Source organism: Excalfactoria chinensis, chromosome 2 (assembly GCF_039878825.1).
Source record: "Excalfactoria chinensis isolate bCotChi1 chromosome 2, bCotChi1.hap2, whole genome shotgun sequence".
NCBI classification, from domain to species: domain Eukaryota; kingdom Metazoa; phylum Chordata; class Aves; order Galliformes; family Phasianidae; genus Excalfactoria; species Excalfactoria chinensis.
In genome coordinates, this window is record NC_092826.1 from 60481814 (window position 1) to 60503900 (window position 22087).

Sequence of the window (22087 nt, forward strand, 5' to 3'; positions counted from 1 at the left end):
TCGTAGGACTTAGAGACTGTTTTGCGCTTCTAAGACTAGTGATTACAAACAACAGAGGTTGTGGTTACTTTCACGATTTTATGTGTAAATGTCACGGAATAAGGCCATCATTGTTTTGTAACACCTGTGAGATGATCAACACTAACAGCGTTGATAAATACTTCTTTATCAAATGTCTCACATATCTTTCGCACTGTTTGATTTGTGGTTGGAATTAACAGCGAAAGGCTGTGTTGGACAACCAGCAGGATTTCTTGAAATCTGGCACGACACCAGCCCTTTATGAAATATAAAGGAAGTTCTTGAGAACTGAAGATTTATTAAGATCCAACCTCAGCTACTTCCTTATCGGATTCTTTCAAGATCCGAGGGTGCAAAATGAGGGAAGAGGAAAAGAAAAATACAGAACAGCTCAGGCTTGCTTGGAGCAAAAAGCCCACAGCACATCTGGTGGCACCTCCTGATACCTTGCGCTGTTTGTCGGTGGGGAGACGCTGGCCCCACGCTACCGCTCTCCCGTTCCATTACAGCCAGCATGGAAGAACCGTCTTCACCTCAGAAGGATCACCCTTATGCCTTTTTTCCCGTTTCCCGAGGCTCTGTGCCGAGTAGAGAGCTTTCCTACAGCCCGCAGCACCGCGCACACGGGGCAGGAGGCCGGGAGGGCAGCGGGTCTGCCCGAAGCGCAGCCCCTCAGCCTGGGCCCCACGCGAGGTCCCCGGCCGTCGCCCCCCGATGCCGCCGAGGGGGCGGGGCGGCCTTAGCTCCGTTCCCGGGGGCGAGAGGGCCCTGTGAGGAGCGTAACCGTCGCTGCGGGCGGCGGCACGAGGCGAGAAGAAGGCGCTCAGCCCCACCGCACACCGCCACGCACCCCCACCCTCCCCGCATCCTCCCAACCGACGCGGAAACCGGCGCCGGCCAAGCAGCTGTAGCCGGCGCGCAGGGCGCATGCGCGGCCCCCAGGAGGGCGGGGGCCGGCGCCTAGCGGGGAGCGAGCCGCCGCCGCTGCCCGCCGTCACCACCGCCGCCTGCGGAGCAGCGGTCGCCTCGCAGCGCCCTCGCTTTCTCTCTTCCCTCTTTCTCTCTCCTCGCGGTCCTTCCCGGCCATGAAGCTGAGCAGCCGCGGCAGGGGATGCTGCGTGGCCGGCAGCCGGGAACGCGGGCCGCCGCCGCGGAGCCCCTTCGTACACCAGCTGCGCTTCAGCCCCCTGGAGAAAACCAAGGTGGGGGCGCGCGGGCCCGGCCCTCCGCGACGTGAGCCGGGCGGCGGGCGGGGGCGGCTCCGTGAGGGGGCGGCGGGGTGCGCGGAGCCGGCTGGGGGCGAGGCCGTGAGGAGTGGGCGCGGGGGTGCGCCTTACCTTCACTTCGCTGCCGTTTCTTCGCTCCTCGTTTTTATTTTTATTTTATTATTATTATTTTTTAATCATCGTTGTTATTATTATTACTATTATTTTTTTCCTAAACGAGGGGGGGTGGGAGGGGGGTGTTGGGGAGCGCTCCTGTGGACGCGGTTCTCCTCCATTGTCAAGCTGAGGGATGCGCACCGAAGGATCCCGCCGCTCTCTGAAGTTTGGCCCCGCTTAAATAACGCCGGCGGCGCGGTTTGAGCGCTGTGCGGGTGGCGGCAGGAGGCAGGAATCGGTGTGGAAGTGGCTGCGCGGATGGGAACCCCCACCCGCCTTTGCCGCCGCTCCGCATGGTGAGCGGGGGCTGGGGGGGGTGGCCCGGCCCTGTCGGGGGTCTTAGCCGGATCTGGGTTACTGCCTGGGTGGAGGATCGCCACGATGGGCTCCTCGGATAGGGACCGGCCGCCTGTGTTACTTCCATCGCGGTAATACTTGAGGAACGTTCATTTAAAGCTGCTGTTTTGAGAGCCTTGAAGCCTACGGTGCCCATCAACGCGGAAATTAAGATCTGCTGCTATTGAACCTGTCACGTCAAGGCTCTTTGGAGCCAACCTTAATTTAATTTCTGTTTGGATTGGAGTTCATTGTTGCTTTGCCTGAGTGTTGTCTGGGCTCTCAAGATGAGACGCATATGGCCTGATTTACAAAACGTTGGAATGTGCCCCATGTTAAGTACCTGACAGCCAAGGAATCTGTAGCAGGCTCCAGTGGAAGAGATCGTTACTTGTTTTTTAATCGAGTTTCCCAATATGAGGCTGAATTCAGTGGTTACTGATAAATTGAACAGGAATGGGGAGAAGAGATTTATGTCATTTGTCTCATTGAATTTATACCAGGAGCTTCGTCAATAAATCACAAGGTTGTAATGATTTCAGTGTAACCCTGTCTCATCCCTTATGCCATGGTTTCTGTGTAATTAATGAGGCAGAAGTCTTTAAGGGAGCAGAGGGAAACAGAAGATAGCATGTGGTCATGTGCGTTCTGATTGTATCTCATTATAACAATAACAATGTTTTACTTTGAGTTGTCAATGTATCTTTCTAACGCTACTTGTTTACTTACAAGGAATTTGAGAAGGACAATCAGGAGGGCAGAGCAGCAGTTTCATAGTATCTCCAGTCTGGTATGAACTACTGGCACTGTTGATCTGTTTGTCATAACAGATCTTCAGCCACTTCAACTCAGTGGCCGCTTGTAGAGCATACCTCCGTCCTATGTAGGCTGCTCTGGACATCCGTATCATCAGTGAGCTTTGCCACTGGGTTTCAAAGATTTATTTCCAATGAAAGCTGTAATCTGTGTTTAAAGCTCTGTAGTCTTTTGCAGTGTGCGGACCAAAGGAACAGCCTCATCAAAGCGTGGCTCGGTTTTGCTTTTAAAATGAATGTTATGGGTGTACAGTGGTACAAAGTTATTTAACCCAGACTTTCTCGTAACCTTATTTCTGCATTTTTATGTGAGGAAGAAACATGCAAGCTGACATACAGAACTATGTCAGTTTCTTCTTTGCTCTAACGATTCCCTCCTAACCTCTTTTTTTAATTAAGAAAATGGTTATGCTTGAGTTAGAAGCTGCTAAAGGAGAGCTGTGAAACTATTCCACTTGTGAGAAATGCTGCACTCCCGGAAAAGGAGGTTTCTTGAACAGGGAGGCTCCTTCACAGTCAATTACAGCAGTGTGCGTTCTCCTTCACGCAGTCCTGGCCCGTCACTAAGAGTTCAGCATGAAGTATTACAGCTGAACTCACTTCCTGTTCAGCTGGAGGCGCAGACTGTGCCACAGGTTTCTCTGTCAGCCCTGTGAATCTAATAGGGCTGAGTTCTGGGTCTGCACAGCCTAATCAGGGGAGGCCAGGAATGTGTGGGGACTGGAGGTTTCATGGAGGTGGCGGGGGAAGGGGACTGGGAGACAAGACTGCTTTGTCTGAAGGACTGTTGCCTGTTGCTGATGGGCTGTCCGATAGCTCCTTTATCCTCACTGCCACCTCATCCTGCGCTCTGCAAGAGGTTGGATTAACTTTTTTGCTTTTTAATGCAAGTCAAGGTAAATGCATCTTAAAAACATCTCGGCCTGAGACTGGGAATGAAGAAGTGGAAAATAAATGGACCAATCAACCACAAGGAGGGAAAGCAACAGCAAAAAAAATAATAATCCATTTGAGAGTTAAGAAATTGTTCACGCCTCTTTATTGGCTATATACAAAAACTAGGAGGTAACAATGTAAAAACATTGCTTGTCATGCTTCCTGTAGAAAGTATGATTATTTGGCTCTAATCTGAGGAAAACAGTGGAATAATTTCTGAAGCTATGTGTTTTATTTTCAATACTGTAAGGAAAAGACTCTTTCTGAAAGAAAGGTAGACAGACGTGGCTTCGTTAACCACAAGCATCGCTCATCTAAACATGATCTGGACAAGTATCTTGTAATTCAGAACTTCTGTTCCTAGTTAGCTGCACTGAATGGGCAGAAGCATACTGAAGCTGTCACAGAGCACTTGTAGCTTTATTTTCCTGCTGCTTAAAATCACAATATGGTGCCATCTTTCTTGCCTCCAGTATTTCTGGCCTTTATTGCACCAGTGCTGGTGTTCCCCTGGTGTCTTCGTGAGCCCATTTGGCTCATTAAAACAGCAGATTGTTGTGTTTTCTCTGTGGTCTGATTGTTTCTCTTTTCTTTTGCTGGGGTTGCTTTTCTTCAGTTTAATGAGCTGCACTGGCTCACTGCAAGCTCAGATAAGTGCTAGGACTGACCCAAGGGGAGAGTGAATGGGACCACCCTCTTTAGCAGCAATGATCGGTTAGGTTGGCTTAGTTACACATGAAAATATCTGCTCCTGTTATTATCTCCATAAATATGCCCATCAGAGAACTTGCAGAGTGGGAAAGCAGGTGGTAAGAAAACTGTTGAAGGATAAATTTCTCACTCCTTCAATGCCATCCTCCCTGAGATGGATTTGAGAGATTTAGTGGAAGTGTGGGGCAAGATGCAGGCTCTATCTGACATGTTAAGAGGAAAAAAAAATCTTCGTGTTAAATACGCAGTTCCCTAGTCTGTTTTCCCTTGGCTGTTATTTGCTGACATTCACGAGGTAGGAAACTGAGACAATCATAAAAAAGGAAGTTTACTCTGATTCTCAGGCTCGGTGCTTAGATACACAGGACCTAAAGATTTAGAGAACTTATAAAGGGTGCAACTTTGTATTTGATACCTTCATTTTAAGTTTATACTCCAATCAGAACGTGGGGCTTCTGAACAAGGAACACATAATACCTTTTCAGTTTAAGAGACTTGCCTTACATCAGACTGGAGCTTTGTGTCTGAAGGGCAGAATCCACTTTCTCAGGCAGCTTTCTTCTACCAGCTTTAAGACCATCCTCTTCCTTTCTGTTGGCCCTGGGACTCCCACAGCATACCTCTCACCTTGTTAAAAACTAACCAGAATCCTTCAGAATAAAAGACGTTAGTTGTGCTGTAGTCAAATAAATAAATAAAATTGGTCATGAGCTGCACTTCCTAATGTAAAGATCCAGGTAGATCTTGAGTTTTCTTTGAAATGTAAATATCTATGTTTTTAGATACATATGAATGATACCTGCAAGAATTCATAATATTAGTAACAAATATGTCCGTGTGGGTGAGTGTGCTGAATATGAAGAAGTAACGATCAGTGTGTAAGACCAGACACTCTGAAACTAAGAACACCTATACAAGGCTAGGAGTGCAGCACGTCTCCTTCATTCTGATCTCTGACAACAAGCAGCAGGGATGGGATCTTTCCAAGTTTTGAAGGACTGAAACATTCTTACCCTGAATGTCTGAATGTACTCTGAACTATTTTGCAAATGCTTGCCTTTCCCGATTCCAAACCTTCTTCAGGGGCCAAATGTAGTCCTTCTCTCTCCTAACAAACTGATTATGCTGACGGGTAATTCACTGCCACCTGCTTTAAAAGAAAGAAAAAGCAAAAAAAGAAAAGCAGGGGCCGCAGTGGGTACTTGAAACTGCTGCTTGCTTGCTCATTCCATCACTGCTCTGTCCAAACATAGAAGGCTAAGAGACCTTTTCTACACATTTATGACATTGTTTGAGATCTTATAGATGCAACAGCTGCTTCTCTTCCGCTGTTTGGCTCTGAAGTGATCATGATACAGATGCAAATGACTGTATAGGTCAAGTCAGTCGACTGACTTGAAAGGGAGACTTTGAGGAGTAGGAGGGAGAGGGTATGAATCTCAGGGAACTGTGTCCTCACCTGTATTTTCCTATTCTTTTTTCTCCACAGCTGGTCCCTCCCTTCTGAGGAACCTGGGAGGCAGCTGCTCTCTTTTCTCCAGTTTGCAGATAAATACTCCCCTATTTTCTGAGTTTTCTTGAGTCTCGTGAAGTGTTTGAACTCTTGGTTGTCTCTAGCTTTTTTTCTTATTATTGCTTCAAATCGATACTTGTGTCTGTTTCTCATTCTCCTCATCCAACTTCATTTGCAAATTCAGATCTCGCTTGTCATTTTTCCTTCTTGTGCAGCTGCTACAACTCATGTTTCTTTGCGCTCATCTATTTCTTCCCTCTTTTCCCACAGTCAGAGTGAAGCTTTATTAAACAGCTGAGGTGACTTAATTGCTCATTGCTACCAGAAGCGGTGGTCTTATCCGTGGGCTGTTCTGACCACTTGTCATTTTAGGAAGTTGAACTGTTTTATTTGGAGAAAATATCATATCCAAGAAGAATAAAATGTTCTTCTGATGTGGCAAGCTGAAGTCGTCCACCTTGAAACTGGAATCCTGTTTTGAGTTATGAGATGATGGTGCCAGTCTGAACCATTATTGTCAAAATCTAGCTAAAATGAGTGGGCTACCTAGGAAACTGGGAGCTTAAGGTTGTTATTTTTCTGCTGTGTATTCCCTACCTCTACCCTAGGTCTAAAGTTTTGTGCAGCTATAGAGTTTAGTGAGCTGTTTTGGGAAGTGAGAGGAAGTGTGAACTGGTCAGTGGAAAAGTGAGCTCCATGGTGACTGGATCTGCATCATGGAAGAGAAGGATAATATGAATGATGCTTTCCATGACAGCCTGGACATGCATCAGATTAAGCACAATATGAGACAGTACCTTATGCCTCATTTCTCATCCTTGCCGAGCTATTATGATATTGAGAAGTAATGTCCCATGACATCTGAGTCATCTGTGGATGTACAGCATATTTCCTTTGGAATTCTGTCTAAACGTGTTGCCTTCATAGCTTCTTGTCCATCTTCTGCTAGCTTCCACTGTATAGCTAGAGGAGCATTGGTGCTACCCCAGTCAACTATCAAACAGTTTATGATTTCCACTCTTTTCCCTAACCTAATCAGTCATCTGAAGTCATAACCTCCACTTGTTTTTATTCTGTCCTTTGAGAAGGATGGGAGTTTTGGCACCTGGAACTGTTTCTTCTAACAGGTCAATCATTACACAAATGGCTGCTGAGTTGTGTTATCTGTAAGATGGGTCCAGGCAGCTTAGGAAAGGCCCTACATTTGGAAGAACATGGGAGAAGATCCAACATGATGTGTTTTGCTCCAAAGTTGAAGGTAGAGGACTTAGGCATCTCTAAGGTCCCTTCCAACTCGCACGATACTGTGATACTGTGATACTGTGACTTGCTGATTGTGATTTGACTCTGATAACAAGAGAGGTGGGTTCTGATAACAAGGCAACTGGGTTCACTGTGGCTTCTGGAAGAAGACAACTTGTTTGAAATCTGTGCTTTCCCAGGGGGCCTATCAACACTGATCTGGAGCAGACGTTTGTATGTCTGTTTATCTAGGGGCATTCCTGCAGCCAGCATTCTCTACAGTTTCTGGTTACAATAATATCATACAGAGGAGCTGGTATCTGTTCCATCCTGGAAGAGCCTTCTAGGTTGGACTGTATTGCCATGTGAGTGTACCTTACTGAAGAAGTTCACATCGCTGCTCTGATGGGCTGACTCCACAACCATTCAGTACGATTTACAATACACCCATGCTAAATATTTACTTAATATGATGCTGCTGAGTGGAAAAAGGATGTGGATGTAGTAGCTAACAAACATTGGATCAGAAGGACTGCAGAAAGCTGAATGGTAGTTGTTTTAGAGAGTCACCATATTTCAGCTAATTCAGATCTATGAATACAAAATCATTACACATATACATTACAATTGTTTGATTAAATTTGATGTTCTGCTGTTTTTTAATGTTTAGGTATTTGTTATTTCAAAATGCAGTTTATAGGAATTACTGTTTCTTGCAGTCTAAAATTGTGTTAGATTAACTCACTTGTTTTTGTTTTTCCAGATTGCCTTCATGACCTTGACTCTGTTTCCCATCCGACTCTTCTTTGCTGCTTTTATGATGTTGCTGGCCTGGCCTTTTGCATTCATTGCTTCAATGGGATGCGATGAGCAAGAGCTTGAAAAGCCCCTCTCCTGGTGGAGAAAGTGAGTCACTGATGTAGCACAATACTGATGTAGTGCAGGTCTCATAGCAGTGCTTTCCTTTTCAAAATAAAAATATAAACAGTATTTATGTATTTTCTTAAGTTAGGAGAAAAAAAATACCTAACAGAACACCCTAAAAATGTTTGATTTACCAAATGGCTCAAGAATTACAGGCGGAAGATAGCTAATTGCTAGACTCTTATCATTATAGAGGATGTAGTATGAAGCTTCATTGTGATATCCTTCAATTTCAATTACTTCCTTAATGTTAAGGTTGACACTATGAAATGTGCCCAGATTTCATATTCTATTATTTTAAACTATTTCACTCTTGTTTCCTACTCTGTAATGAACTAACAAAACTTCTGTTGATTCTCTGAGGGCTTGCCCAATGCTTTGGTGCTCATTAATAAGGCTGCGCTTGTGTTGGTATTGGAATGCTAATTAAGGTACAATGTAAGGTGGTATTCACCCATCCGTGAAAACTGCAGCTTAAGAAGTAAGGGAGGAGTAGTGTACCACTTCTGTAAAGAACATGAGAAGTATGAGCTGGCACTAGAGTGAGGGAAGTTGATTGCATTTTGTATCGCAGGAGGGAAGGAGGCTGAGAACTGCAGAGGCATGTCACTTTACATTTAATTTGGAATGAATTTAGCATAATGACTGGGGGAATAATGGACTGCCTTCAGTCTTGCACACAGTTATTTTCAACCTTTATGCATGTGAGGATAATAATCTGTGGAGGTTAGGTTTTGCACCCTGTTGGTTCAAAGTGAATGTTTCTCTTTCCATGACTACCTAGCAGTAAAGAATGCCCTTTAAGAGATGATGGGGAAAGAGGGAAGAAAGTGAAATATTTTCAGAGCTCCCAGATAGGTTCTGTGTGCGTCCCCCTGTCCGAGAATCTCTGCCCTTTGCTACTTTTTGGGTAAACTTCAACCCAGGAATTGGAGTTGATGCATTCTAAGTGTTTTAATAGTATTTTTTGGGGGTGGGATCAGTCTATTGGGACTTCTTGGTATTACTAGAAAGCATTATTAGGTATTGTATATAAGAAACCCAACAGGCTCTGTCCAAATAAAAATTAATGTAGTGGTAAAATAAATGTCAATGTTATTAAGATTTGAAAGTATTAATATTCAGTTTCATTTCACTGAATGGTACCTTACCTTGAAAGTGCTAGCAAACTTTCACAGAAAGAAAGTGTTCATATTGTTCATATTTAAGCAGTGCATACCCTGTCTGTATTTTGTCATGCTAATAGTTCTTATATAATGTTTTTTTTTCATTATTTTAGAGTATCCCTGTAAAAGTGTAACTGTTATTTTAACTCTTTTCAGGATAGTGGATGTTTTGCTGAAAGCTATCATGAGAATGATGTGGCTTGCTGGTGGATTCCACTGGATAAATGTAAAAGGCAGACGAGCATTGCCAGCAGAAGCAGCAATATTAACTGTGGCTCCCCATTCTTCTTACTTTGATGCCATTCCAGTAACTATGACCTTCGCCTCCATTGTGATGAAAGCAGAAAGCAAAGATATTCCTGTTTGGGGAAGTAAGTTGATAGACAGTCGTTTTTAATTTTTAAAGAAAAAATGATTATTTAGTAACTTCACTAGTTTGGGGTGAGAAGGCTTGAAACACGAAGGAAAAAAACTGCAATATTTTTTTAGATGCAACTAACAGAAAAGCAAATTAAGATGAAGCAGTAGAAGCAAAGGGCCCATAGAGAAGGTCTACCTTTCTTAACTTAGTTTGGAGCACGGTGTTTCAGGAGTTGTGTCTGCCTCGAAGGTACTTTGCTAATCTCATGCATCAGTAAACTTGTTTCAGGCAGTCTGCAACAGAGAAATAGAGCAGATTGTTATAGATAACCAAGTCAGTAGTGTCTAAACAACCAGTGTAGATGTTCATGATATTTTGAGATAGATTTGTGATTTTTATTTATTGGTACAGTTGTGCCAAAGATATTTGAGAGCTCTTAGAGTTATGTGCTTCTGACTGAATTCTGTGTGGTAACATCTTAAAGAAATCCATCCTAATATGTCTAGGGACCAGCTAAGTTCCGAATGTTGCTTTGTCTCTCTGCGTAGGTTTTAAGGATAATCTAAAAAGGAGAGAATATTTTACTTTGGTCTTTGACTAGAGATGTGTAAATGCAAATGCCTAAACAGAAGTTTCATGTTCCATTGCAACTAAATGGAATTGGGATCTTTGTGTTGACATCCTCAAATGTCATTGGACAACGCAGTTTTAAGAATGTGTTTTAAATCCATGTCTGTCAGTCATGTTTCTGAGTGGTTACATCTGGAAGCTTCATATTGGGAACTTCTTGATAATGTGCCTCTGCATCAAGTAAAACTCAGGCCAGAATCGTAGCTGTATCTCAGTTTCCTGGAGTGTTCTACTAACAAGAGTTTAGTAAAAGTTTGTGGTAGTGAAAGGTCTGTGTAAAAGTTAAAAGAAGCTTTGAACAAAAAATAATGTAGATGTGTTTTTGAAAATAAATATATACAAACAAGAATAGTGTGAAATGAAAAAAACAATTAACTCCAATGTCCAGTATTGAAAGAAGATCTTGTTGTAAGAAGGTATGTTGACACTGCTGTACAATATACAGGTGTCCAGGGTGAACTGGGCTTTAGGAGCAAGAATAAGTTTTATCTTTTATCTCAGCTGCTTCAGTTGACTGTTTAATAATTGCCTGCTCAGCAACATGAATTGGCCCATATGGAGCTCTTCTTTGTTTCTAACTAGACTCTTTGGGGGACTTAGACTGAATGACGTAACTTCAGGTCATGTTCTGTTATTGACATATGATGAAGTAGAAGAATGTTACTCAGCAGAATGCCATAGTTGCTGCTTGACACTGGATTCAGTGGAAACCAGTGAAAAAGTCTGAGGAACAGCTAGAGGGATACAGAGATTGCAGTTATTTTGGATGTAATAATGCATGCTGAGAAGTTCAAACTGCTTCTTATATACTTGACCTAATTTTAAGGTAAAGGCTCAATTAAAAGTGTAAGACTTACTGCAATTGATTTTAAAAACTATTCACTTGATCTTTTTTTCATGTGTGAGCAAAGGCAGTTGCAAAAGGAAAAAAAGAACAGAAAGAAGAAAGCTTTATATAGTGATTTGATGGAATGTTATTGGAATATATAGCACAATTAAATAAATTAGTATTTTTTTTTCCTGTATAGCTGCATTTATTTTACATTGTTCAGCCACAGAATTTATGTAATCAATTATGAAGCGTTCAGAAAAATGCCATGGAAACTAAGCGTGGCAGAAGTTGTAACTGGGATTCAGAGTTCAAAAAGTCCTTTCCTTTAGAAAAAACAACTTGTGTATGAGCAATGTTAATTGCAATAGTTTGTGGTTTTAGAGGAAATGGACCTTAAAAGAGTGGTAAGGACTTCCTAATGATTGCGTAAATTTTGGTGAAAATTTCCTAGCAGAGTGAGGTTGTTATTTATTTTGTATATATTGTGTGTGTATATATGTATATATGTGTATATACATATTGCTTGAAAGCTGTCTTCCATAGAGCAGGTGGTACTGAGCATCTTTTCCTTCTCTGCTCTTGTATACCAACCAGCTCTAGCGGGCTTTTGGAGTCAGGCATTGAAAATACTAGTCTTGTTGTCTCTTAATTGAGAATTGTTAACAGTCCCTTGGAATTTTCTGAGAAGTTATGAATAAAGTACACCCATTTAATTATGAGCTGACTTCTCGGAACGTGACAAATGAATCAACAGAGGAAACTTTAAGCAATCTTGAAGAGTAAGGACTTTGGGTGAAGAGGTGATCTGCATTAAAACATGTATGGATGTCTTCTGAATATATGTAGTAAATAATGTAATGACACTGTTAACAGGACATTATACATTGTTTACTAGAAGGATCAGGTGGTGCAGCAGGCATGGAAAGATTGAAATGCTAATGGGTTGCTAGGATTGTTTCCAGAAGTACTTGAACAGACAGGTTGCCTATATTGTACCCTTTCTTTGCCAGTCATAGAATATTAATCTTTTGATCCACTGACAGTTTTAGTCCAGATGATTAAAAGCTTTTTTTTTTTTTTTAATGGGATTGAGAATATTCAACAAATGCATGTAATGCAGCTTAAGAATCAGAATTAATTCATGACTTCTTCAGCTTCCTTCTTTTTAGGAAAAACAAACAAATGAAAAAAGAAAACAACCCTTTTCTTGTACTAAGAGTTATGAACTCGTCAGATAGTGATTAGTACAAGTGAAGAAAATCACCCACTTGATACGCATGCAGTGGGTTAAGCTCTCTGGAAAGGATCTTCTTGTCCAGTGTCCCCACCCGAAGTCTTGTATCCAGCTCTGGCTTCTGCAGCAAGGGAAAGTTATTTACCTGTTAGAGCAGGTCTAGAGAAAGGCCATGAAAATTATCAGAGGCCTGGGAAAGCAGTCCTGTGAAAAAGGGCAGAGAGAGAGATCTGGGGTTATTCAGCCTGGAGAAGAAAAGGATCTGAGGAGACCTCATTGTGGCCTTTCAGTACTATAAAGGAAGCTTATAGGAAAGCTGGAGAAAGGCTATTTACCATGACCTGTAGTGGCAGCACAGGGAGTAATTATTTCAAATTAAAAGAGGGTAGATTTGGATTGGATATAGGGAAGAACGTTTTCATGATGGTGTTGAAGCACTGGAAGCAGTTGCTCGGAGAAGTTGTGGTTGCCCGATCATTGAAAATGTTCCAACTCATATCGGATGGGGCTTTGAGTGACCACATGTAGTGGAAAAATGTCCCTGCCCGTGGCAGAGGATTGGTCAGGATGGTCTTGAAAGTTCCCTTCCAAGGCATTCCATGAAACATATTCTAGTAAGTTGAAAATGTGCAAATAGTCTGTGTTCATCACCATTGTACTAAAGTTTGAGGCTTTCTAGAGTTTTGGTAGGTTGGAGTGGGAAGTTTAGTTCACTAGTACCATGTAGCCCAAGGAAGATAACATCTGTGGATCTGTTGCACCTAACGTCAGCAGTGGAAGTTGGATCCATTCATTCATCTGCACAGGTCCTTATATTGTATTATTCAATATGCTGGCCCTCACTTCAACTCGGAGCAAGATCTTTCCATTACTTTTGGATGTTTACACTTCTCTGCCTTATTTTTCGCTGGTAAAGCAGCCAGGACAAAATTTATTAGTCATAGCTTGAAGTGATCATTGCTAGTGCGGAAAATTACTTCAATAGGAAGTAAAGGGGATTTATCAAACAGTTTGGCACTATTTGTTTGTTGGACAACATTTGTAATTCAGTAATCTTTTATGATATCAACTTGAAGAAACTAAACTAAGTTGATAAGCTAATATAAGCATTAAACAGCTGCATCACATCTGTAACTTCATCCTTGAATAGAGGAATCTGGTACCTGTGAAATGAATAGACGAATATATTAGTCCACAGGAATTTATAAAGGAAAAGGAGGTAATTTATCCATGTCAGAATACAGAAGATCTGTAGAGGGAGGGAAAATGATACAATGCTATAATAACTATCTGTTGTTTTGTTTTGTTTTTTCCACATCACATAGACTTAAGAATTTGGGTTTAGGTTGACCTTTTGAAGGTACTTTATGGACCTTTATTTAGCATCATGTCTAAGGGATAAGTAATTCCATGGGAAGTATTTATACCCTTGTATTCAGTTCTGTTTTCATCTTTGAACTTTAAAGATACCAAATTACTTCCCCTTCATCTCTGTAAAAAACTTTGCAACCCAGGATTTGAGTTCCCCACTCCAGTTCTTTTTCCTCATCCACAATACTTTAAAGAGCACCATGGTACAGCCGTAGCTCTTCAGTGAGAATCTCACCCTTAAATACTGAAGAGATTCATCAAAACAGTCCTGATTTATGTCTTATAAATCAGCACCTTATAACACTGTTAAGGTCACCAGCTTGAATGCCACCATACTGTGTTGGCATTGTAGCCTGCCTGGAGGACACAAATGAGCTCTCTAGCTCCAAGGAGAATTTTGAATGTATTGCTAAGCTTATTCATTTCATAAAGGTTGATCTGTGTTCTGATATCTTCATAATGGTGCCCTAAGGAAGATCTGCTTACTTAATTTCTTCTGTTCTTATGAAATAAAGAAGTCCTGTTATAACAAGCTGTCTTTTAAAAGAGCTGTGAAGCTCTGAAGATTTTTTTGTTCATTCCATAGTCCGAATTCCATTGTTTGGGCCTCATGCAAAACAAAATACTGAGGATGGTGAGGGTTTGTTTTAGTTGCTGTAGCTTTGTTTTATATTGCAATAAGAAGGGAAACTCAGGACTAGCATCAGTTAGAAACAAAGCAGAGTTGTGAAACTATTTAAGTGTGGTTTTACTTCCATTTTTTTGTTTGTTCCCTTTTTTCCTTTGTGGGTTTTGTGTCTGTGTGTATGTGCTGGGCTTTTTGCTTTTTTTTTTTTTTTAACTTTCTCAGAGCAGTAGTCCCAGCTGGCCTATGATGACCTTTGATGTTCCCCTAGCTAACCCTGTTCTGTGGATTCTGGCCAAGAACAAGCATGTAGAAAAAAGTGCAAGAGTGTGGTATGGCAACTGCTCTCTGATAAGCTGTCTTCTAAGTTTCAGCAACTTGTGGGATAAAGGTATAATTATTTTAGCAGGTGTTCTGATGTCTGGCAATTTCCTGCCAGGTGTGATGGATTAGTTTCACAGAATCATAGAACAATTTCGGTGAGTGCTGGTGCAACTGCTGGTAAGGTGCCAACAGAACTGGAAGCTTCTGCTGAGTACAGGAGTGTCATTCTTCACACTCGTTCTTTTTTTTTCCTCACACATTAAGCACTGGCTGATCCATTAATGCAGCAAGTTTATCCTTGGCAAAAGAAGATTATACAACTAGTGTCAGTGAATTCATCTTGGAGCAGTTGTAAATGTGAAAACTGTCTTTTAAACTTGTGTTTTAGGCAAATAGCATAGCTAATGATATAGTGGCTTAAACCTTTGAATAAGACTACAAGATATGAAAATGATTTAAAAAAAAAAAGGCTTTTAAACGCAATCTGTTGAACTTAAAGCATGAAGCAGGATAGTATACTTGCAAATGGTTTGCCTGTAGCACTCTTCAATATTGCAAAAGTTGTACATACTGGGATTTTCTTCTTTTTCTTTTTTTTTGGGGGGAGGTTTCGTTGTCCTTGTGATGGATGCATGGATTGATTTCTGAGTCTTGTTCACTCTCAGTTCCTGTGTATAAAAATTTTCCTGTAACGTAACCAATGAGCCACAAAAGAAAAGCCTGAGATCTGATTAATCTAAGGAATAGGCAACGGGTGACAGCTCAGAACATAAGCATGTTTTTTTTTTCTTTTGATTGCACTGATTACCCAGAAAAGATCACATAAACCATATATGCAGTGTATTTGATAGAGTGCCTTCAGTGAAGCTGAGCTGTCATAGCAAACAAAAACTCTAAAGAAAGTAGCATTTCAGGCCACAAGACATGTTTCTGGTAACACTTGCACAGGGAGGAGGAAGACTTGTTTCTGGTAATGCTGGGAGAGGGGAAGGACAGGTTTTGTAGGAGGATGAAACTAGCTATAGTCAACCACAGCTGCTTTGCTACAGAAAACTGTGATATGTACAAACCTTTTAAATTGTGATATGTGTGTCCATCCATTGAAGGTTAAACAAGTGCCAAAATTGTGAAAAAGGTTTTTCTCATAGGAATTAATGAAAATAATTCAATACAACTCCATTATTTCAGCTGAGAATTGAAATTTATAATATATATAGTAAAGTAGTTATGTTCTTGTGTCAGAATTTATCTAAGGACTGGTGTGTGTATGAACCTTTTACAGAGGAAGTTAGGGGTAAAAGAAAAAAAAAAAACTGTTTTGCTTGTTTTTTGTTCTTCTTCCTTTTTAGCTCTTATCAAATATATCCGACCAGTATTTGTATCTCGGTCAGACCAGGATTCTCGCAGGAAAACTGTTGAAGAGATAAAGAGACGTGCTCAGTCTGGTAAATGGCCTCAGGTACTGTAATACTTCTTACTGTGTGTTAGGTGATGTTTGGCATTGTCGTGCTTCGGATATGCAGTTCAGTTTTGTTTCCTATTAGGATGCTTTAAGTGTTTTCTTGGGGGTGGACTTCCCCCTTCTGTGGAATACCGGAGATACGTTTCTATTCTATACAAAACAACTGTTATGGTAGCTTTTCATTGTAGTACTTTTCAGAGGGAGTCTAGGTAAGTTCCTAGGAAGAGAGTTTCATCAAGTTCTGCTAAGTGGACAAACTATGTCAGGTTTTGGAAGTCCTCTAAAGAAAGATAATCAGATGCTTGGTAAAATATCTGGGGAGTATTATGCGTTCTTGCTTGTTTTAGTATTTTGGCTTATTGCCATTATTGGAGATAGAATATTGGCCAAGATAGTCCAAGCATTTAAGTTGTTCCAATAACCAGGATATGCTTCTGTTGGGCCACGTAATGAAAACGCTTCTAAAATTGTCTGTTTTTTTTTATTCATCATAAACGTGACTGTTTATAATGTGCTTTGGAAGACAGTAATGAGAAAGAAGGCATAACTACTTAAGATTTACATTTTATAAAAGCATGTGATTACTTTAAAAGTGTTAAGCATGCTTCTTGTGAACTTTTTAGGTTAAACTATAAAACAGTGCTTTCTTTAATGACATGGTTACTTCCACAATGGTTAGGTACACATATTAGACTATGAAAACAACCAACCATAGGAGGGTGATGCATAGCTTTTACTGCATGACTTTCACCAATAGATTTGAAATATGAATAAATTGAACTGCAGAGCTGAGGTGATTTCTAGAATATCTAGCAAACTAGTACAAGTATAGCCAATAAAACCAGTAATGATTGTTCTAGTCCTTTGCTTTGTCCTTTGCTTATGATGTATATTTATTTCCATTAAATATCTGGTTTTATAACTCAGCAAAGTTTCAGTAGTTCATGGCTTTTTGCCAAGGTATTTTTTAATACAATTTTCATTTTTTTCCCCCACAATTTAATCTTTCTCTGAATTTGGTTCAACTTTGAACATTTTCCTCCTTGTTAGAATTCTGTTCAGATATTTTAAGCCTCTATCATTCTGATATCTGTATGCAAGCCAAGTAATAAATGTAGTAAGTAGATACCAACCTTCTTTTTCTTCTGTAAGAAGACTGGGGGCAGGAATTTTGTTTTGTTGTAGGACAGGGTAATACTTCACAAACACAAAAAATGTTTATGAAAATTCTGTCAAATTCACGAGTTTTCCTACTTCCTGTTAATATTCTGTTAGAATCAAAGGCAAAACTTTGAATGAAGGCAAACTTTTCTATTGTAATCAGTTAACATATCTTTCAAGAAGATGTGTTTATAAATAAGTCCACATTCAAATATTTCTTAAGTCAACTTTTTTCTTTTACTTCAAGATAATGATATTCCCAGAGGGCACATGCACAAACCGATCCTGTCTAATTACATTCAAGCCTGGTAGGTATGATGCTCATTTCTCTGTTCTCTACAGAATGTTCTTGTATCATCAGTTTCTGAAATGCCACTTGCATTGTAATTTGTTTGCTGTTGCAGAAATTGAGTTATAAATCTTGTAGTAGGGTGGGCTTGGAGCAGAAATTTCCAGATACTATGAAAAAATTATGCTTCTGCTGTTGCGCAAAACATTTATTTGGATAATTCAGATTTTTATTCTTGACTTCTGAGATTCCTGACAGCTGGAGATTTCTTACTGAGTGTTTGTGCTTGAATTTATGCCCCTTCCATTTCCTACTTCGAGTCTTGCTGCATTTAGAAACAATATAATGGTATCAGCTGGTATCCATTTCAGATTGCTGTGGCATTTGTTGCTGTGTAGTGTTTGTTTTTTCCTCTCTTCTTGCCCTTTGTTGTTGAGTTGCATTCTGGTGAAGACAGCACAAGAATCTTGCCAGTATAGCACTTTTACAGAGACTGCCTTTTTGATACAAGATTTTGTATCAAATATGTGCATTCTAGGCAGCTTACAATTAGTAGAACCCTGTTATCTTACCAAGTTAGTAGAGGATGTAACATTCAACCCTACTACAGGTGTAAACTGCAGTTATAATAGGATTATTAACATAGCAGTGAATCACCAGTGTTTATTAGAAACTTGCCTTTATGGTGTAAGTAGGGGGATAGAAATGAAAAGGCTGTAGTAAGCAAATAAGTTGTGAATGTGTTTGCCTTTTTATAGTTTTCTGCCTAATTCATTGTGTTTGATTCTTATTGTGTCTTATTTTATGTTGCTTGCAACTTATATATCCATACTGGAATATGAGTCAGCATTGCGATTTTGTTCTCTGATTAATTTGGCTGAAGGAAACTCACTATTATATCCTAAGGAAACTTTCACAGAACTTTTCCTTCTCCCCTCTTAACCCTTACCTTTTAGATGAATGAGTGATGGTTAGCTGAACATCTACTTCTTTTGCTCTTTCTTCCACTCCTCTCTCTCTTTTCTTCTTCCTTAAATCCCAACCATGCTTTGAAAGTCTAAATTCTTCATTAAAGCCTCGATTCCCTTCTACCCTTCTGTTCCATGGACATTCCAGCCATCAGGTGCCATATACTTTTTGCCTCAAATCCACTATCTTCTTCTCCTCTGGTCTAGTACATGCTGCTCTGTCTGCCTCTTGACTGTTTCACTTTTTCTGCTGCAACTTCCATCCTCCACCAAATCTCTTCTCAAGACACCTCAGTAATATCAAGTAACTTCAGGTCTCCATTTGAATAACTGCTTTGAGATTGCCTTTCCCTGTTCTGCTCTCATGCCCTACATGCATTGTACTTGTTACACAGTTTTCTGTTTGTTATTATGCAAGGCAGTTATAGAGAGAAAGCTATCTGACTTTGTATAAATATTACGGTTGTCATATACCTCTTAGATTTTGCCATCTTCTGGTTCTTTCTAAAGTTGCTTAAGCTGTTATTCTTGGAGACAGAAAAGGAAGGCTAAGTAAGCCAAGTTCTGTATCTCTGCAGGATACCATTCAACTAACCTTCATTAAAGATGTTTATATTCAATTAACAATTTTTTTTTACACCTATGTAATAATGTGTTTTGTAAAATGAATGAAATGTGAAGCATACAGTATGAGACCATGATTCTGTTCTCAGTTTTAATTGACTATTAGACAGTATTTAGTAAATTGCATGAAAAACGTAATTGGAATCACAGAATGGCCTGGATTGGAAGGGACCTTAAGGAACATGAATCTCCACCCCACCCTCCACAGGCAGGGCCACCAACCTCCACATTTAATACGAGACCAGGAGTAGAGATAGCTCTTTAAAATCAAACATTTTTCACAAGAAAAAGAAACACATTGTTAATATGAAGTGATAGTTCTGTACGGTAGCTCTACTTTGGTATATTGATTGTACACTGTAAATAAGCCTCTCTGATGGGAGCTAAGATGAGGAAAAAATAAACTTATTCTGTTGCTTCATAAACGATGCACTTCCTATAAATGGGTGTTGCTCAGCTAAATGTAGAGAGCTTCTTTTACATTAGCAAGATCAGATTCTTCACCAGTAGATGCTGTTGATCATGAGGACTGTTCTGACATAGCTATTTCTTCTATACCCATATTTATTTCATCCTTTATCAAGTTGAGTTTAGTACCAGGCTTTGAATTGTGCGTGTGACAATTTATGTAAGTGATGGAGGATAATATTGAAAATACAAGGAAGCATTTTTAACTGTTATCTTTTGAAAATGTGGGATGCCACACTGCAGTGCTTTTTAAAAATTACTTTGAACCTACTGTAGGCCTTATTTTTTCTCTATCAGCTAATTCCAATACATATCTGAGCATTAATCCTTTCTTTACTGCAAAAAAAGTCTGCTGCACCAAAATCTGCTATGAATTAATTGTGTCATGTGTACCTTTTAGGAGCATTTATTCCTGGAGTTCCTGTGCAGCCAGTGGTTTTGCGTTACCCAAACAAACTGGTAAGTTCAGCTTGCAGTGTAACTGGAAATCTAGAGCTTTTCCCTCTGAATTCACTGATACTTCCATAAATTTTTAGGCCAGATAATTATGTTTGTTTATGAATTTGGAAAATATTTATAGCTGCTTATTTGCTAAGTATATATTCTGTAAACCTCTAGCAGTGTAAGTAACAGAAAATACACATGCTTCTGCTTTTATTAGGTTGCTCCATTAAAACAGTGCTTCGAGTGTTACTCAGGATGTTGCAAATAGCACTGTACATTTGACAAGACGTAAAATTCATTTTTTTGTCTAGGATCTTTGTTCTGATGGGTTTCCTGTTATTGCTCTGTGTGCTAGTGAGTTTTCTTCATTGATTGCTGGAAGGTGTTTCTGCACCTTCTGCCTGTAGAGATGTTAGATACAAATTAACACAACTAGCTAAATGATGATAGAAAAAATATGTTGGGGATCTTGACATTTTTATAAGGTGTCTCTTTGTCTGTGTTTCACATTTACTTTGCATTTGGTTGAGAAATACTTAGGTGCTAGAGAGTTTGAAATAGTCTATCAGTATAAAATCAGGTTAAGGTAAAATGTGATATGTTTATTACAGTATCTAAATTTAACACTTGTAAATGTTTGTAAAGATAAAGAAAAACAAAGATAAAGCTCACATGATCTACATTAAGATCAAGAAGGATTCTTGTTGTAGAGACTTTCTTGTCCTACTGCAAGAATCCCATCGTTCTGCATACCTCGGTTAAACAGGTGATGCTTCCAAGTGAACTTTGTGAGGGTGCTGTGACAAATATTGTAGCCTGTTATGCTCGGGTAAGGTTAAATGCATTGTAGCAGATTGTCCACGATGTTTCATTATGTAATTATTTCCAGGAAAAAGATTTTCTCAATAGTTTTAAAATTTCCTATTGTACTGCCAGTTTCAAATGCAAGGTATAAGCCTTACATCGTGCTTAACGTACCTTTTATTTTGTATTGGTTATAAAAATATCAAATCACACAAGGCAATCAGACATTAATTAGTATCTTCAAAAATGTATTACTGTACTAAAATGTCCTTATTGTCTATAGTACATAATATGCAGTGTTTGTAAATGAATATTTAATGTTCCCAATGCTCTATTAACTGTGACTGTAAACTTGTTATAATAAAGTAAATTGCTGTGAATTTTCTGAGCTTTTTCATAATTTTTAATGCTGTTGCAAAATGTTTTAAACCTATAAATATTCATAAAGATAGCCAACAGAGTTGGTCTATATGTGTGTCCAAAGTTCCTAACACTTTTAATTACTGTAAAGCATTGCTATGTTTTTGGTGCCTTGCTGAGTAATTTAACCTCCTAAGATCTATTCCATTGGGAATTGAGGGAAGAGATAATTACTGTCACTATTTAAATTCAGATTTGCCTTGGACCTGCGGAAGAGTTGTGAGAAAGTTAGAATGAGGAGGCAAAGGAGGAGCCTGATTTGATGGTATATAAAGGTTAGATTTCTGACTGGAATGCAGTTAAGAGTTGAGTAGCAAGAAAGAAGAATGGAGAAGGGAGTGAAAGCTTTGTGGGCTAGCACTGCATTTCTAGCAACTTTCAATTGTCTTTGGCTTCTTCTGTCTTCTTGTTTTACAACTGCATATTATAATTATATGTTTACAAAATAATTTATAGTTTAAAACCTTTTCTTAGCCAGTGAACTGTAGTTAGGCATTGCGTGCAGTTTCTCTGCAGCTTTTAGCTTGAACTAGCTGTTCTGTTCTGCCTTCAGAGCTCAGACTTCTCAAAATAGAGATGAGAACAGTCTTGGAATTGAGTGCACCTGACAGACTGGGGAGGCTTTTGTAGATCAGAGCTGTGGGTGAATATAGCAGGTTTGTGTACTCTTACTTGCTTATTTCCTTGTACTCTGTGCATTCAAGAAGTAGGTAAAGTACTGCAAGGGACTGAAATGGGGGGAGGAGGGAGAATAACTTCTCCTGTAGCAAAAGAGTTATGAATTCACGCTAACTAGAAATAGATTATTGGTTTATCTTCTGTCAAGGTTGCCCTTTAATATCTTTATAAGTCCTTGTGACTGCAGCAGATGACACCTCTGGTTCTTTGTCATTTTTTATTTAGGAATGGTATGTTAGTCTGTTGCTTCTCTTGATGCAGGATCAGAAAGAAATTATGGCTTAAAATGTTTAGACCTAAAATCTGAAACTTCTGTTTTTCTAGCCCATTAGTTAGCAGTTCATGT

At 39.8% G+C, this 22087-nt stretch overlaps 1 protein-coding gene across 1 annotated transcript in view; it reads left to right on the forward strand.

Moving 5' to 3' along the window:
- Positions 1-948: 948 nt before the first annotated feature.
- LPCAT1 (lysophosphatidylcholine acyltransferase 1) overlaps positions 949-22087 on the forward strand; it is a 54666-nt gene continuing 33527 nt past the window's right edge. The window contains exons 1-6 of the mRNA XM_072330677.1: positions 949-1223; positions 7720-7862; positions 9203-9417; positions 15773-15882; positions 17294-17354; positions 19796-19854. Of these exons, the coding sequence (XP_072186778.1) occupies positions 1107-1223; positions 7720-7862; positions 9203-9417; positions 15773-15882; positions 17294-17354; positions 19796-19854 (705 nt within the window). The 5' untranslated portion in view covers positions 949-1106. The remainder of the gene's footprint in view (positions 1224-7719; positions 7863-9202; positions 9418-15772; positions 15883-17293; positions 17355-19795; positions 19855-22087) is intronic.